Below are 15,172 nucleotides of genomic sequence, written 5' to 3'. Positions count from 1 at the left end.
CTTATCTTCTAGCCACACAAAACTTTGATTTTAATTGTATTTGGTGCGGTAGGAACACATCCGGGGTCCTTCCAGAGTAGTGGCTACGCGCAATGTTAGTCTGGACAGCCCGTGAGGGCGGGTCTTACGGTTTCACAAAGAAGCACCGGCAGATGGTAGATGACTGAGAAACAAATCGGGCAAACCCCAAGACAATGAGTAGCTGCCCCAAATAATGCCGCTTAAATATTATAAATTTATCGTAAATTTTACCTCTACAAAGCAATTTAGATTTTTTCCAAAGTTTATCTAGTTCCACACAAATAGCTTACTAGTTAACATGGGGTTTCTATAGTATGAATAAATATTAAAATGCAACACGGCCGACGAACACAAGATTATGTAAAATTCTCTAAAGGCGCGATGGGCACGATGTAATCTTTCCTAGGACCTTCTTAAAGCGGTGATCAGAGGAAAATTGCTGCTACGACTTAGAAAACAGAGAAAGAGCAGACAATAATTTGAGGTTACACAGTTTACGTGTGAATTAATTTGTTACTTGGACCTTTGCTATTTTGTTTAGTTACCCCAGTATAGTGTGCGTTTGCTGAAATCACTGCAACAACTCAGCCGGCTTCAGATTTGGTACTCGCTGGGTGGGCATTATCCCCAAACCCCAGCCAACGTTAGTTAGCTAGCTAGCTAAATGTGCTAGGTTAGCTAGCTAGCTAACTAACTAGCTAACTAACGTGAACTGTCGCTGCTCGGCAGTTGGCAGCCTGTGTTCCACGCAACATTTAAACTAGGTACGTTTGCCGTTTGTGTATTTCTAAATAAACTACATAGCCAGTCGTTTGTACAACCAACTAGCTAAAAAAAAAACACTGAGGTTTGCAGTCAACTGTGTGGGACGTTATGAGCTAGCTAGCTAACCAGTGTCTAGAGTAATTGTTGGTGTATCTTTCCCTGAAAAGGTAATGTAAACGTTATCTAGATGATTCATATAGCCATAGATCAAGTAATATTGTTACTGGCTGTAAATGTATTTCAAAATCACTTTGTGCAGATAACGCAATTACTTTACAGGCACTTTGTGAATTAATGCTAGTAAGAGGTAGTTAGCCATTGAATTGACGTGTCACGTCTTATTACAGCGGCTGTTGTCAATTAACTTGCTAATTGGCTAGCAGCGTTTGCTAAAACTGTCCCCACATAAGAGAGCTCGACGTTAGGTGAAGTTTATTGTTGTGATTTATAATGCAAGGCCAGGTCACAGGGATGACGCTTGCAACTTAAAAAATGTTTTTATTTGAATCTAGTGATCTATTGAAACATTTTAGTTATTAGCTAACCTTGTAGGACAAACTTTGTCCGAATATTTCACCATTCAACGGAACTGCTTAAGTTATAACGTTATTGGTTTCCAACAGGAACAGAGTCACTGTTGGGCTTGAAGCAATTTGTTCCTTTCTGAAATCAGTCATGGAAAACGATGCTTGTGTAGAGCAGAAGGATGGGGATTGTGATGTGGCTGTGGATGAAGTTAAACAGCTAGCAGCCACAGCTCCTTACAGATACACCAAGGTAATGAGATATCCCAACAAAACGATAAAATGGAGGCCACACAGCTTTTCCTAACACAATTAACCATAATCAATTATTGTACAGGAGGTGCTTCTGGAAATTAAAGAACTTCCAGTCTCCAATGAAAGGCCAGATTGTCTTTCTGAGAAATATGACAGGTAAGAATGAATTGACTCGGATGTATTCTAGATTGAACACAATCCACATAATATTCTGATATGTGGGTCAACAAGGGAAGCAAGACTTATTTATGAAATGAGGCTTGGATGTGCGTCCTTGAGAAACACCAACCTTTTTCCCTCTTTGACAGTAATTGAATTAGGTGTCAGATCATAGGTATGTTTTCCCTTAAACACATGAGCCAATAAGAATGAAAATGCTTAGGTATTCTGAATCTATACTAGTGGCTTTTATTTTCTGTTGTAAAAGAGTGTCTAATTGTGTGTGTGGTCAATCAACTTGTGTGTTGTAGTGATGAGAGTTTGTAGTAAAGTGTGCCTGTTTCAGCAACTCTCCTATAGGACTGACTTTATTTAATCTGCCAACATAGATTTTTTTTTTAATTTATTTTTTATTAACTAGTATTTGGCAAGTGAGCCCTGTTTTTTCATTGTAGATATACGACAAAGTAGGATTTTCAGACATGACTTAATATGAAAAATCGCTTGTATGGTAGAAATAACATTACTCTTCCTGGCTCACGAGAAGAGGTTGAAATATATTTTAATGTTGACCTGTTTAATAAACACAGTTGTTAGATTGTACAAATTGGTCCCAGAAACGAAGCTGAAATTAAATGTGTAGCTGTGCCCAGTATTCTTAATTTTTGGTGTTCTTAGCCTTTTCATATGTGAAATGGTCTTTTACCCATTTAAAAAAAAATGGAAATAATTTGTCAGTTATTTGTCATGTTGTGGTCAACAAGTTGAGTATGTGTTTTGATACAGTGATGGTGTCTGGGATCCTGAGAAGTGGCATGCCTCACTGTATCCCACTTCAGAGCGTAGCTCTCCGGTGGAAGGTTTTAAGAAGGACTATGTGGATGACAGGGTTCCTTTAAAACGAAGAATCCCAGGTAAATGGCTCAAAGCCATGAAGCTAAAGATTTAAACCAAAAAACTGGTCATAAAATTATGTATGTTAGAAGTGATCTATTGATATGCCATGAAACAGTATAATTGTTATTTAGAAAAGGTTTCTGTAATTGTAATGCTCAGAACTCCTGAATATTAAGCAGTGTTATGCTCAAACAACTATTTAAACTACATTGTTGTCTTGAGGAATAAAAAGATAATATAAATGAGGCATAAATTAAAAATGTAACATTTTTTAAAGTTAAATCTAGGTTTACTTTTGATTGTGTTGGTTGTGATGTGAACATGGTGGTTGAACCTCTGCATTGTATTCAGATCCTCGTGAGCGGTTAAAGGAGGATGATCTGGATGTCGTACTGAGCCCGCAGCGACGCAGTTTCGGAGGTGGATGTCAAGGCAATGCTGCACTTGCACCCCATGCCCGTCGCCCAATCAGTCCCCTTGAAAATAAGGAGAACGAGAGTCTCCGTCTAGGAGGGGCACGCAGAATTGGCAGTGGCCGCATAATTGCTGCCCGAGCATTTGAGAGAGAAGCCCGTTCAGAGAAAGAGCGGGAACGTGAGAGGGACTTTAAGGATAAACGATTCAGGGTTGGTGTTCATTGTTTTCAGTTAATCCTTGTTTTTTCCTTAGTGTTCAGACGGTGAGACATTCAATGCATTGAGGTTAGCATTTCTCTTAGACGTTAATGTAAGTCGGATTGCCAGGAGTTTTTTGCAAAATCACAAACCCATATGCCATTCAGTTAGTTTCACAAAAGCACTTGTGATAATTAACAAGTTAACTTTTGAGGATAAAATAGCCGAAAAGAGAAATGTGCAGGAGAAATAAAGCCTTAAATGTGTTCACAAAATTTATTTTTCATATATATATATATATATATATATATTTTTTTTTAATGATCCCATTATTTTAATCAAATTATTAGCATCTAAAGGTCTTATCTTTCTACACAGATATTATTTTGGATTTGTTTAATTTGCAGAGGGATTTTGGTGACAAACGCGTGTTTAGTGAAAGGAGAAGGAATGACTCTTATGCAGAAGAGGAGCCAGAGTGGTTCTCTGGGGGTCCCACCAGCCAGTCTGAAACGATTGAGCTCATTGGATTTGACGACAAAATCCTGGAGGATGATAAGCGGAGGTCCAAGCGGTCAAGAAAACGGGCAGAGTCCATAAGAGAAGGCAAGGAATGCATTTTTTTTTTTTTTTTTTTCCACCAGTTGGCAAACTGCATGACATTTTTATAACTATTATAGTGCAACTTTCATCCCATTAGGGATGCATAACTATTAAGGGTGTCACGATTAAAATTAATTCAAAATCGACCGAAATGAAGTCAAAATCTCAAATTCTTATAAAAAAAAAAAAAAAAAAAAAAATTGACTTGTTGATGCTGCCACGCCCCATATCTCGTCCGGTCGGTTTGCCAAGCGGAAAAAAACGCGTTTAAGTCCTGTGAGTCAACCTTAGCTACAACCAGTCAATATAGCATGGCAACTGTAGATGCAGGAGACTCATCACCAGAACGTGAACCTCATCTTTCACTGAAGTCGCCGGTGTGGAAGCATTTTGGATTTCCAGTAAGTTATGTTGACGTTTGCGTTGTCAGCCAAAAGCCTTCAAGCTCTATGTGCGTGTATCATTCTTCCACTGGCAGCACGACTAACATGGCGTGAAGAAGACTGCATTTACAAAAGAGAAACTAGATGGCAGATTATTTTGCTTACGTTTCCAATTGAATAAAGAGAGAAGTTATTGTTGCATTGTTTTGTTAATACATGTTTTAAATTTGACAGTGTAGTTTGGTACATTGCGAACAAAGATTAGATATTATATTGCATACAAGTTTAGTCTTAAATGGCATAGCAAACTGGTTTAAAAAAAAAATTGGGAATCAATCTGTGACCAGTCAAATATCAATTCGATCAAATGTAATTGAGGATTTGGAGGAATCGTGGCGTGCTTATTAACTATTTGTTTGGTTGTTTTTTTTTTGTACAGTGGAATGTAATGGAACTGCAGAAGAGCGAGATGCTGGTTTGCAGTCTACTGCTGATCAGGAGGTTCCCCACCCTGATGTTCTGCCTGAACAGACAACTGGAGACTTTGACTTCAATGAATTCTTCAATCTGGAGAAGACCATGCCAGGGCTGGCCTCTGTAAGTACTGGGGTGCACTGTGTGGTTCTGTTGGTGTTAAAAGTGTGAACGTCACAGATGGGATGACTTATCAGTATAAGCTTTTAACAGTAGAGGTTTTCAAGTGTGTCTGTCCCTCAACAGACCTGCAGGTCATTTGTTTTATGTAATTTGTCAACCTTAACATTTTAGAGGCTAGATTACAGTTGTTGCACAATTATTATGTAACAAATTAATCTGTTCATGTCTCATTAAATAAACAAACTAGCCTTTTTGAATTCAAGTATTAAGTTAGCAAATCATTTGTGTCAGCACAAGACCTCTGCTACACTGGCTTGATCTCACTGAACTTTCTCTGGTGTGGGTATTGTCACTGAATGTTGCACTTTCTTTATTTTTGTCAGTGGGCTGCTGCATGGGGTAAGATGTTAAAAAGGTATCAAGAATCCAAATTTATGCCCATCATAATAGCTACATTAGACCTGCTAAATTGAGGACTAACAAATAAGGGTTTTGTCTGGGGCATTAAATCAACACAAAGCCAAACAGTAGTGCAGTCAATGAGACTGCCCTTATCGTCTTGCACATTTTGTGCTAAATCGATGGAAAACACCCTAAACGTAAGTGCCACTTTTGCCTTTGTACCTTTTGGCCTGCCGTTATGTTTCTTACTGTTTCACAGGTGCCTTTTTTTTGTCTTGCAGATGATAGAGGACGTTTTGGGGGAGGGCCCTGTATCAGCTAGCCGTTTCAGTCAGTGGTTCTCCAGTAACCTGAGCCCTTCGGGCAGCCGGTCCAGCAGTCTGAGGTCCACTCCCCATGAAGAACTAGAAAAACTTGCAGGTGAATGATTTGGTTTTCTTTTTAAAGGAGCTTCATGTAACTATGTAGCTTAAAACCAGGCAAGATCAAAAGCCTGCTTTTTATAAGTGGGGTTAAAAAAAGTATTAGAACAACTTCCATCTTTGATTCCAGGAGGTCTTTGGTTTTGGAAAGTATTCCAGATAATTCAGAACAAGCACCTGGATTTTATATATATATCTATATCTATATCTATATATATATATATCTATCTATATATATACTCTATATCTCTCTATATCTCTATATATCTCTATATATCTCTATCTGCTGTTAACTACTTTAATCCAGTGCTATGTGATTTGTTGGCCTACTTTCTTGCTTTGTAATGTTAATAACCCCAAAACACTTTCTGGGTTGATTCACTAAATCTTGAACTGTTTTGCTCTTCTAAAGGTCTTGAACCACGCAGCACTTCGTCTAGCCAAGGCCCTGCCTCATACTTCACACCTATTCAAACATCTGAGTGCAAGGAGAAGGTGGATATCCTGGAGCTGCTGCATAAGGCCAAAATAGACCTGAAGCCTCTTCTTTCCACCCTGTCAGTCAACAAGGCTCGGCTAAGGGAAAGCAGTGAGTGCCAGTTCAATTAGTTTAACATGAGTCAACTTTTTACTGGGAATATACTGAGCATTAGACATGTTGTTCCTGCATGTTCACATAAGGATTGTGCACCATCCGACTTAATGGCATCAAGTATGAAGTCGGGGTCCAATTTTAAATCTCCTGAATTCAATTTCTTGACATTCTCTCTTAATCAGCATTTCAATTTACTTGTAAAGTACAGTAACTGTTTTTTGTTTCAAACAGTGCTACATAAAGTTTTCTCTGTCCTCAGCTAACTGTGGAGCGGTGCTCTCGCTGGAGGAAGTGGAGGGTGAGATGAAGGGAATGAAGCTGGGCTCAGAACCACAGGTGCGAAAGGGGCCGCCTCCACAGAGAGGAAATGGCACGCCATTTATGGCTCAACATTTAGAGGAGGCTTTAACTGGTGGCTCCAGTGCCCGTCCAAAGTCTCGTGACACAGACATGTCAGCCTTTAATAAACTAGTCAGCAGCATGAAGGCAAGTGGAACTCTGCCAACTCACCCCAAAACCAACACAAACAATGTAAGTAGTTCCCTTTTTATATAGACACTTTTAACTGGTTAAGTAACAACATTGTGTATGTTGCAATAAAACGGTTATTCATACAAATTTTTCTAGTGGAAGGCTGCACGCAAGCTTTTTCAGCTTAACAGACTAGAAAGTGATGGGCATAAATTTGTTTAAATGGTTTGAAGGTTTTTGAATGTTGTATGAAGCTGCAAGTGTCCTTTTTTCCAGTTTCTGAAATTGTAATCTGGTTTCAGTTTGTATTGAGATGAGAACCATGTTTTGTCATTGGATGAATGCTCATTAAGGAACATGACATGCAGTATGTATCAAAGGCATACGTGACTTGCATGAGGGACACTTTGACTTTCATGTACAAATCCATCTCAGTGGGCTTGCCTTGTTGCAGTTTGAGGAGGTTTCACAAAATTCTGTATTTGATACATGTCTACATTTTCATATCTGGTGATCACTGATCAATTTTGGTTCAAATTTCTGTTTTGATGCACCTATAAATGCCTACCACATACTCAACATTGGTTACTGGGATGGGTTTTTACAGTGAAATGGTTGCATCAAACCTGCCACAAATGGTTTCTCCCTGTACAATGCAGCAACCTTCAGACCCAGCTGTGGTGACACTGTCTGAAGCTCAGTTGCCTCCTCGGCAGCAGAAAAACATATTTCAGGTGTGTATCTCGACTATCAACATAATGGTGAAAAATGTTTGGTATAGACTAGAACTTTTCAAATGTACACTAGTTTCTCATTAAAACAGTTGGGCCGGTGGCAATTATGTTCAGTCCAATCGGGTCTGAGGAAAGGCACAGGTCTATGGTTTGTGATCAGGTGGTGCGTTTATCTGATCCTAAACACTACATAAATTGGTTTTCTTCTCAATATAGTGCCAACACAGGTAGGTACACCACAGATCCTACCAGCCCTAAAGAACCAGGGAATAGATTATCATCTTGGTGCACACACTGAAAGCTTGACGGCAGTAGACCTCTGGCTTTACCGTATATCTGCTGCAACAGCTAATAAAACCTGGAACTTCTAAACTGCAAGGAACTTTTTCTCCCTGCTGTTTTTCAGACCCTAATGTAAGCTAATTTTAGCCATTGCCAGCTGTCGTAGCTAACGTAAGCGCTTGTTCCAGTGAATATGTCATGAACACAAACATCAGATCAACTTTAACAAGCCCCGCTTTGTGGAAAAAAACGTCAGAATAAACAAAATGGCTGTTTGAGAGTTCCAGGTGAACTTATGGAAGACCGTACCGTATGCTAGCTGTGTGGTAATACCAGGCTTTGGAGCACACACCCCAAAAGTGACATGAGACAACGCCCCCCCCCCCATCCACAAGCACCACAAATAGAATTATTTGGGGAACTCAGGACAGCATATATGTTGAACTACGTGGATTTATCGATGATAGTCTTTCACTTTAATTTTAACTGCCAGACCTATAAGATTAGAGTTAATTGAGACATGAAGAAATCTTTATTTTACATTTGTATCATAGGAGCTCTTGGGAGGTCCTGCACGAAGTGGCTCTCCTACACTACTTGGCAATCTGTTGGGCAGCTCTGAGGGCCCAACAACCTCTGCCCCTCTACACGGCCTACTACACAAGGGCCCGTCACCCCCACTCTTTCCACATAGGGCACCCTCACCTGACTACTTTAGCAGTCGGTTGCAACCTTCAGCAGGTAAGTTATTTGTAAAAGTGACATGTTGGAACCTTAAGTCATGTAAAAAATACTGGAAAGAATGCCTATTGTATGCATTGACTTTATATCATCAGGCTTTCACGATTGCATAATCAGAAACAAACCCAGAAATAGGTGAACTCAGATGTTTATTTATTTTTTTGTTTCATGAAATGTTTGTCGTCATTGCTGCCTCTACAATTTATCATTGATAATCCATCCAACATTTAATGATTATCAGCACATGGTGGAAAGCTTTACTTTTTACTGTTGATACAATCCAAAATTATTACAGCTCTGATCGTATGGCGTTGACACCATCTGTGTGTATCAACAGAAATGCATTAGTGAAACAAATTTCAGAGGCTGTTTTACATAGGTTTGGGTACCGAAACCCTGTGTAAATGCGGCACCGGTGTCGAAACCACTGGTACCTACTGGACCGACTAGCAACACAGATCTCAGTGCCACTTAAGTGACTGTGCAGCTCTCTGATGCTCCGAAACAGACACTGAAGGCAGTGGCGTTGCATGTGGCTCTAGTTAAAACTACACTTGACAGAAGGTAACATTAGCTTACAATTGGTTAAGATATGGGTTAAACACTGTTAAAATGCTGACAGATAAACAGTGTAAGTATAATTGTATTTTGCTGGAGGATTTCAACACTGGTACATACTGTCTGAAGCTGCCGTTGTCAGAAAAACGGGTGTGTTAATTTGAAACTAGTAAGCCTGTTGTGAAATACCCGTTTTGCATGTAGTGTTTTTTTTTTGTCCAACAGCATTTTACAGAGTTATGTTAAAGGTTTTTACATTTTTAATCATTTAATTTAAACCATATGGCCTGAACAATAAACAAGTTATTTAATGCCGCCAACTGGTTTGTGATAGATTAAAAAAAATATATATATATCAATCAGTTAGGCATCATCAATGTTTGAAAATCGGTTTAGCACAGGTATTGGAAAAACCCAGTCGTTACCCAACCCTAATATTACGCAGGTGCTACAAAAGCAGTAAGCTCAACATAATCAACTTTTTTTCAGTCTGAGCAAAAAATGTTGTACTTATGATTATCTCTTGCTGTGCAAGTGTCATATGATCACAGCAACTAAAGAGTGCATCTCCGGGGTTGTGGGCATTTTAGCCACATCATCCAATAGCTTCAGTTTAACTTTTTTTATTGGATGGTGTTGGTCAGACGAGCTGTATTATGTCATCAATAGTTTTTTGTTGTGGTTTATTCTCTCTCCTACCTGAAGGTTTTCCTGTTGGCCATCAGCCCATGCTGCCGGAACAGTTTGCTGAAATACACAGATCTATCAGCCCTGGATCTGCTGCACAGCAACAGGTAACCAGTGTTTGGACACTGTGAACTTGGACTAATGGCTTTGTTTACTCAAAAGATATCTTGCACACTAAGTATTTTATGTAAATTGGTATTCAGTTTGAAGAACCTTATTTTATAACTTGGGCTGTCAATTAAATTTATGATTTCGATTAGTTAACTTGCGATTAATCAACCAATTTTTTTTTTGTTCTAAATGTACTTTAAAAAAACAATTCACATCAACAGTACAGGCAAATAACTTAAGACTTTTGGACAGAATCATCTGAGAGGGCTTTGAAACACAATTTGCCATTCAAAAGACCCTTTTTATTTATCCATTAAAGTTACATAGTGCTTAAACAGTATTCGAGGCGCAAAGTGGGAATGACATGGCATTATTTTCCCTAATACAAGTCAGAGTAGCATTAAAATGATTTTGAAGCTGTAACGTCAAGTTCCGTAATGTTGCTTAAAGATGTCTGTGATTGTTGTTGGTGATCTCTTCAGTTGTGTGAATTTTACTTAACCAGATGAGGGCGCTCTCTATGCCAGTGAATCAGGCAGATCTGGAAGCTCTGGCATTTCAACAGGACCTTGCTCTTCATGCCCACCACTCATTCCAGTCTGGCTACAAGCCACCACAGGACATATATTTTCGAAATAGGTTAGTGTCTTTTTAAAAATATTTCAAATACTGCACAGTATGTATTTATGTTGGCACAAAGAATTGAATGTGATTAATGCCTCCTTAGCAATCAATGATCTTCATGTGCTACAGGACTCCAGACTGCCACCTGCAAAATTGATGACATTTTTATTTAATGTTGTAAAACAAGGAGCCAGAGTCTACCTGAATTGGCTATTGTTCCATGGAGCTGTTATGTGTCTGTGAAAACATGATTTTTGCAGTCCATAATGCATTTGAATGGTGATCTACAGCTGAAAATCGTGCATTTTGTTTATAAATCTAGTAATAATAATAGTAGTAATTTTATATTTATTGATCCCAGTAGGGAAAATACAATTTAGACTCATTTTGTTAGAAATCACTACACACTAGCCTGAAATTTTGCACGCACTATTCATGCACAAATAGAGCGATGTCAGTAAGAAGGCTGCCAGTGCTGGACCAGAGCCCTGAGCGGTTGGGAGGGTACAGTGCCTTGCTCAAAAGCACCTGGCAGAGCCCCAGAGGTGAAGTGACATCTCTCCAGCTACCAATCCACACTTTGTACTTTGGTCAGTACGGGGACTTGAACAAGCGACCCTCCTTCCAACCCAACTTCCTACGGACTGAGCTACCATTCCATTAAAATGTGATTGAACCAAAATAAGAGATAAATCCTTTGGTAATAAATACAGAAACTAAAATCTATCAAAGTTAAAAAGTGAAGTGTGAAATTGTGTTGCCGGTTGATTTAAGGTGTACGCCCCTACATTTTCTGCCTATGCCCCAAACATTTCTACTTAGCTTCAATGCTCTTAGTTTATATAAGTGTGTTGTTTTTTTGTTTGTTTTTAATTCTGGAGCCCTTTGCTATGAACACCTTTTTAAATTGGGCTACGTGTTTGGCCTGTTAGCAATTGGAATGTTGTCATACACAACTCAGTGTATTACATGTTACAGCGGTACACTATTTTTTTTTTTTTTTTTTTTTTTTTTGACTAATGTCTTTAAAATAATGCAAAATGTTTGACCCAAACCAGATAACAAGAATTTGCTAGTTGCTTATGGCTGATGTGCTTGTGATCCACAGACTGCAACGTGTTAATCGCTCTCCTGGTCCAGGCCCTCCACCTGCTGGAAGAAACTCCCCAGGAAATGCTGTCACCAGCATGGTGAGCAGAGACTGTATCCTCTCACCTGTCATTGTTTAGTTGTCCTGTGAAGTTAAACTTGGTTTTGCTAGTGTGTGTTTTTTTTGTTTTTTTTACTACAGTTGTCTCCATCCTTTACACCCACATCTGTGATCCGTAAAATGTACGCAACAAAAGAGAAAAGCAGAGATGAACCATTGAGTCATTCAGAGAACAAGGAGGAGGCAGGACACGCTCAAGATGGTACAGAGCATTGTTACCCACAACTTCCCGATTTGAACTTCAGTTAATGTACAAACGGTAAATATGAAATTTTGGTTATGTATTACAGACGGCAGCTCCCCAAATCCATATATGGAGGCGATTGACGGGAATGTGGCCCAGTCTGGAGGATTAAGGGCTGGCTCCCAGACCTTTCCAAGAAAGGATCAGGAGCGTCTCAGGCCTTGTTCTGCTGGACACCATACGCCCAACATGTTACCTCCAGGACCTGCATCTTTCCCTCGTCCCATCTACCCGGTACCGCTGCTATCCCAAGTACCAATGGCGTGCCCTCCTCCCCAGCTCCACCCTAATGTGGTTCAAAGAATGTTGGCGCAGGGTATCCAGCCCCAGCAACTTGGACCTGCTCTTGTTCAAGCAGGTTAGTTTTTGGATCTCTTACACACACACGCGCACACACACGCATAAACTATAAATTGACCTGGTATTAAACCTCTGACCTTGGTGATCTCTGATGGAAGTCTTTAATTATACACACCAGGTATATTCCCACCACATGTTGACCTTGCCCAACTTCAAGGCTTGCCTCCTGCCCTGCTTGGACAACCACTGTACCCTCTCAGTGCAACAGGGCATCCTCTTCTACCTCCCAGAGCCAACACTCAGATGCAGTTAGCAGTAATGCAGCAGCAACTTCAGCAACAGAGACCAAGTGAGTGGAAGTTTAATATTATAAATCACTGTGGGCATATGCTAGTGGAAGCATTATGTCCCCTCAAAGGATTTGATTACTGAATAATGCCACAGAGAATAACCTAAAATACTAAAGTCTTGGATATTCAACGTGAAATGTATGTATCTGTAAGAGCAGAAATTGGTAAAATTGGATTGGATGTTAAAATACGTGCAAATAATACATGTAATAAGTCTAGTAATTGCATGCTAATTGAAAAAAAATAGAACAAATCCTAATGTGATGAGGTGGGAGTTTGTCAAAGCGCCAACTAAGATTTGTACAGGTCGAATCCCTCAGTTGTGCAACATTCAAGAAAAAAATTACTATAGTGTTTTTTTTTATTCTTTAAAATTGAAATGCTTTCTGGCATGAAATAAGTCATTAACCTTTTTTGTTACATTTAATATGTTCAGGAGTGTTTTGGTAGCTGTTTTGTTCAACACAACATCACAGTTGGATTCTGGCCTAGGACCTGTGTTAAATGTCATACTGCCCTCTCTCTCCCCCTTTTTTCCTATGTTCCTCAACACTATGACTGATTAGGATTTGATTACTGAATAATGCCACAGAGAATAACCTAAAATACTAAAGTCTTGGATATTCAACGTGAAATGTATGTATCTGTAAGAGCAGAAATTGGTAAGTTTAAACATGACAACTTTTGTCTTATCTTTTTAAACTATTCTCATCTTGCAGTGCATCCAGGCATCCCAGGCCCTCAGTCACAGAGCCAAGGCCCTCACCGGACTAATGGCTCCCAGCAACACAGGGGCACCCCCCCTCTAGGCCTCGCCAAGTGGTTTGGATCAGATGTGCTAGAACAACCACTACCCTCCATGCCGGCCAAGGTCATAAGTGTAGACGAATTGGAGTTCCGGCCATAAGAAAATAGACTGCTGGATAGCAAGAGATTTTTTTTTTTTTCTTTTGCCCATCTCCACCTCTTTGTTACCATAAAAATGTGAACTTTAATTTGAAAGACGGTGCACAGACCTGGACAGTCTAACAATGCCATGCTTATTAGTCTTCAATCTTGAAGTCACTGTTTTTTGAAGATGCTCATCAGCAGAAAAGGGAAGACAAGTAATGGGGATTTGTTTTGCCGACTGAGTGATAACATTTTTTGTATTAGTATTAGGCTCTGCGCAGTAAATAATGTATAGGCCCAATTGTACAGACCATGGGAAATAATCTTATTGTCCCTGTATATAGCGGTTTTCTTTTTCTTGGAATGGGGAAGGTGAAACTATCCTGCAGTAAAACTGACAACTGCGAGGGACAAAGTCACCAAAAGCTGGTAGCATTCCTTTGTCTTAGCCAACTTTAATTTCCCACTCTGAACTGCACTGAGAAAGGGCCACTGCTAGTGAGAAATGTTGGATTGATGAGTAACTTCATTGTATACTCTACCCTTTTGTGGCATGGCTGGTGGCCCTTTTCTGTAGATGTGACCGGTTGGAGCATTTCAAGACAACTCCGGGGGATGCAGCAAGCACTGGTTGTGCCTTTCTTTATTTTTGTGTTTTTGTTTTTGTTTTTTTTCCCTTAAACTGTATCCTCTCCCATCCAACCTGTCATTGAGGGGGGGCAGCACTGCTCACATTGTCAATTTTTTTTTTTTGAGGGTGGTTGGGATTGTTTGGGATTCAGTTTGTGCTATAAGTTATAAAAAGCACAAATGGAATAAATAAATACAATTGAGTAAAACACAATTTGCTTAATCGTTTAAATGGTTGTGTCTGTATGAGACGTTTTGCTTTAACTACTGTTACACTGGACTGTTAGATAGACCGGGGTTTTCTAATGTTTGCCTCTTTACATCGATAGGAAGCAAGATACTAACCTCTTAAGTACAACACAAACTACAACCTTAAAATGTATGGCAGAGCATTAAATGATCATGGATTGTGTTAGTGCTGAACAGGTGTACATAATAATAATAATAATAAATGGCAACTGAACAAGTAAGAGCGGTCTTGCTGCAGCTTTTCTAACCTCATCCAAAAAACATTTAAGAATAGCTAGCGTTTATGGTTGTGCTGTTTGAGACATTTAACTGAGGTACTTGTTTATTTGGTAGTAAACAAGCTAGTTTTATTTTTCCAGGCTGATTAGCTTGTTGCATATATCACAGCCCTAGAAATAAAATGACCACAGCAATGGGAGTATGTGGGCCAACCAGCAATGTCATACAGTATATTTAAGGTCTTAAAGAAATGTCTACTACAAACTATAATATGCACATCATGGTCACAATTCTTTAATCCCATTAAAGCTATAATTTTATTAAATTAAAGCTCTATTTAATTTAATTGGTATCTGCCTGAAAGACCTAGTCTAATGAAAGCTTGAATGAGTATTTGACATTGTCAGGTGTTCAATTATTTCCAGGGGGTGGTGGTGGAATAGGTTTAATATTAAAATTTCTAATATTTAGCCTCGTTTATGGAAGTAGACAAAATAACTGGTAGCTCAATGTCTAAGGTATCTAAAAACTGATTATAAAATGAAATAGTCACGCTAGAGTATAAACCCTGTTCAAAAATACCATGCACATATCAAAACTGATTAACTAAAATTATTTCTACAGAAAGATTTTT

The 15,172-nt window shown here is 39.2% G+C and overlaps 1 protein-coding gene across 3 annotated transcripts; it reads left to right on the top strand.

Moving 5' to 3' along the window:
- Positions 1-411: 411 nt before the first annotated feature.
- Positions 412-14,304, top strand: eif4enif1 (eukaryotic translation initiation factor 4E nuclear import factor 1). Of its 3 annotated transcripts, none has more exons than XM_032513711.1 (19): positions 412-785; positions 1,410-1,563; positions 1,648-1,721; positions 2,511-2,638; positions 2,973-3,247; positions 3,643-3,841; positions 4,661-4,818; positions 5,502-5,640; positions 6,055-6,231; positions 6,497-6,768; positions 7,368-7,442; positions 8,279-8,465; positions 9,729-9,817; positions 10,327-10,460; positions 11,554-11,635; positions 11,737-11,857; positions 11,946-12,257; positions 12,378-12,548; positions 13,269-14,304. In XM_032513711.1, the coding sequence occupies exons 2-19, from the start codon at positions 1,462-1,464 to the stop codon at positions 13,454-13,456; spliced, it is 2,883 nt and encodes a 960-aa protein (XP_032369602.1). In that variant the 5' UTR covers positions 412-785; positions 1,410-1,461; the 3' UTR covers positions 13,457-14,304. The 3 variants fall into 3 exon arrangements, with proteins under 3 accessions (XP_032369602.1, XP_032369601.1, XP_032369600.1); XM_032513710.1 differs by having other exon boundaries at positions 412-635; positions 13,269-13,520; XM_032513709.1 differs by lacking the exon at positions 412-785 and adding an exon at positions 935-953 and having other exon boundaries at positions 13,269-13,520.
- Positions 14,305-15,172: the final 868 nt, after the last annotated feature.

The sequence above is a fragment of the Etheostoma spectabile genome, chromosome 4 (assembly GCF_008692095.1).
Source record: "Etheostoma spectabile isolate EspeVRDwgs_2016 chromosome 4, UIUC_Espe_1.0, whole genome shotgun sequence".
NCBI lineage: Eukaryota > Metazoa > Chordata > Actinopteri > Perciformes > Percidae > Etheostoma > Etheostoma spectabile.
Note: the sequence above shows the minus strand (reverse complement) of the source record. Positions and strands in the feature narration are given on the sequence as shown.

Bases quoted from the DNA above. Each gene is read 5' to 3' on its own strand.
- eif4enif1 (XM_032513711.1), top strand. From the start codon at position 1,462: ATGGAAAACGATGCTTGTGTAGAGCAGAAGGATGGGGATTGTGATGTG. The intron at 6,769-7,367 runs GTAAGTAGTTCC...TGTACAATGCAG, and splicing joins CCAAAACCAACACAAACAAT to CAACCTTCAGACCCAGCTGT. The intron at 11,858-11,945 runs GTACAGAGCATT...TATGTATTACAG, and splicing joins GGCAGGACACGCTCAAGATG to ACGGCAGCTCCCCAAATCCA.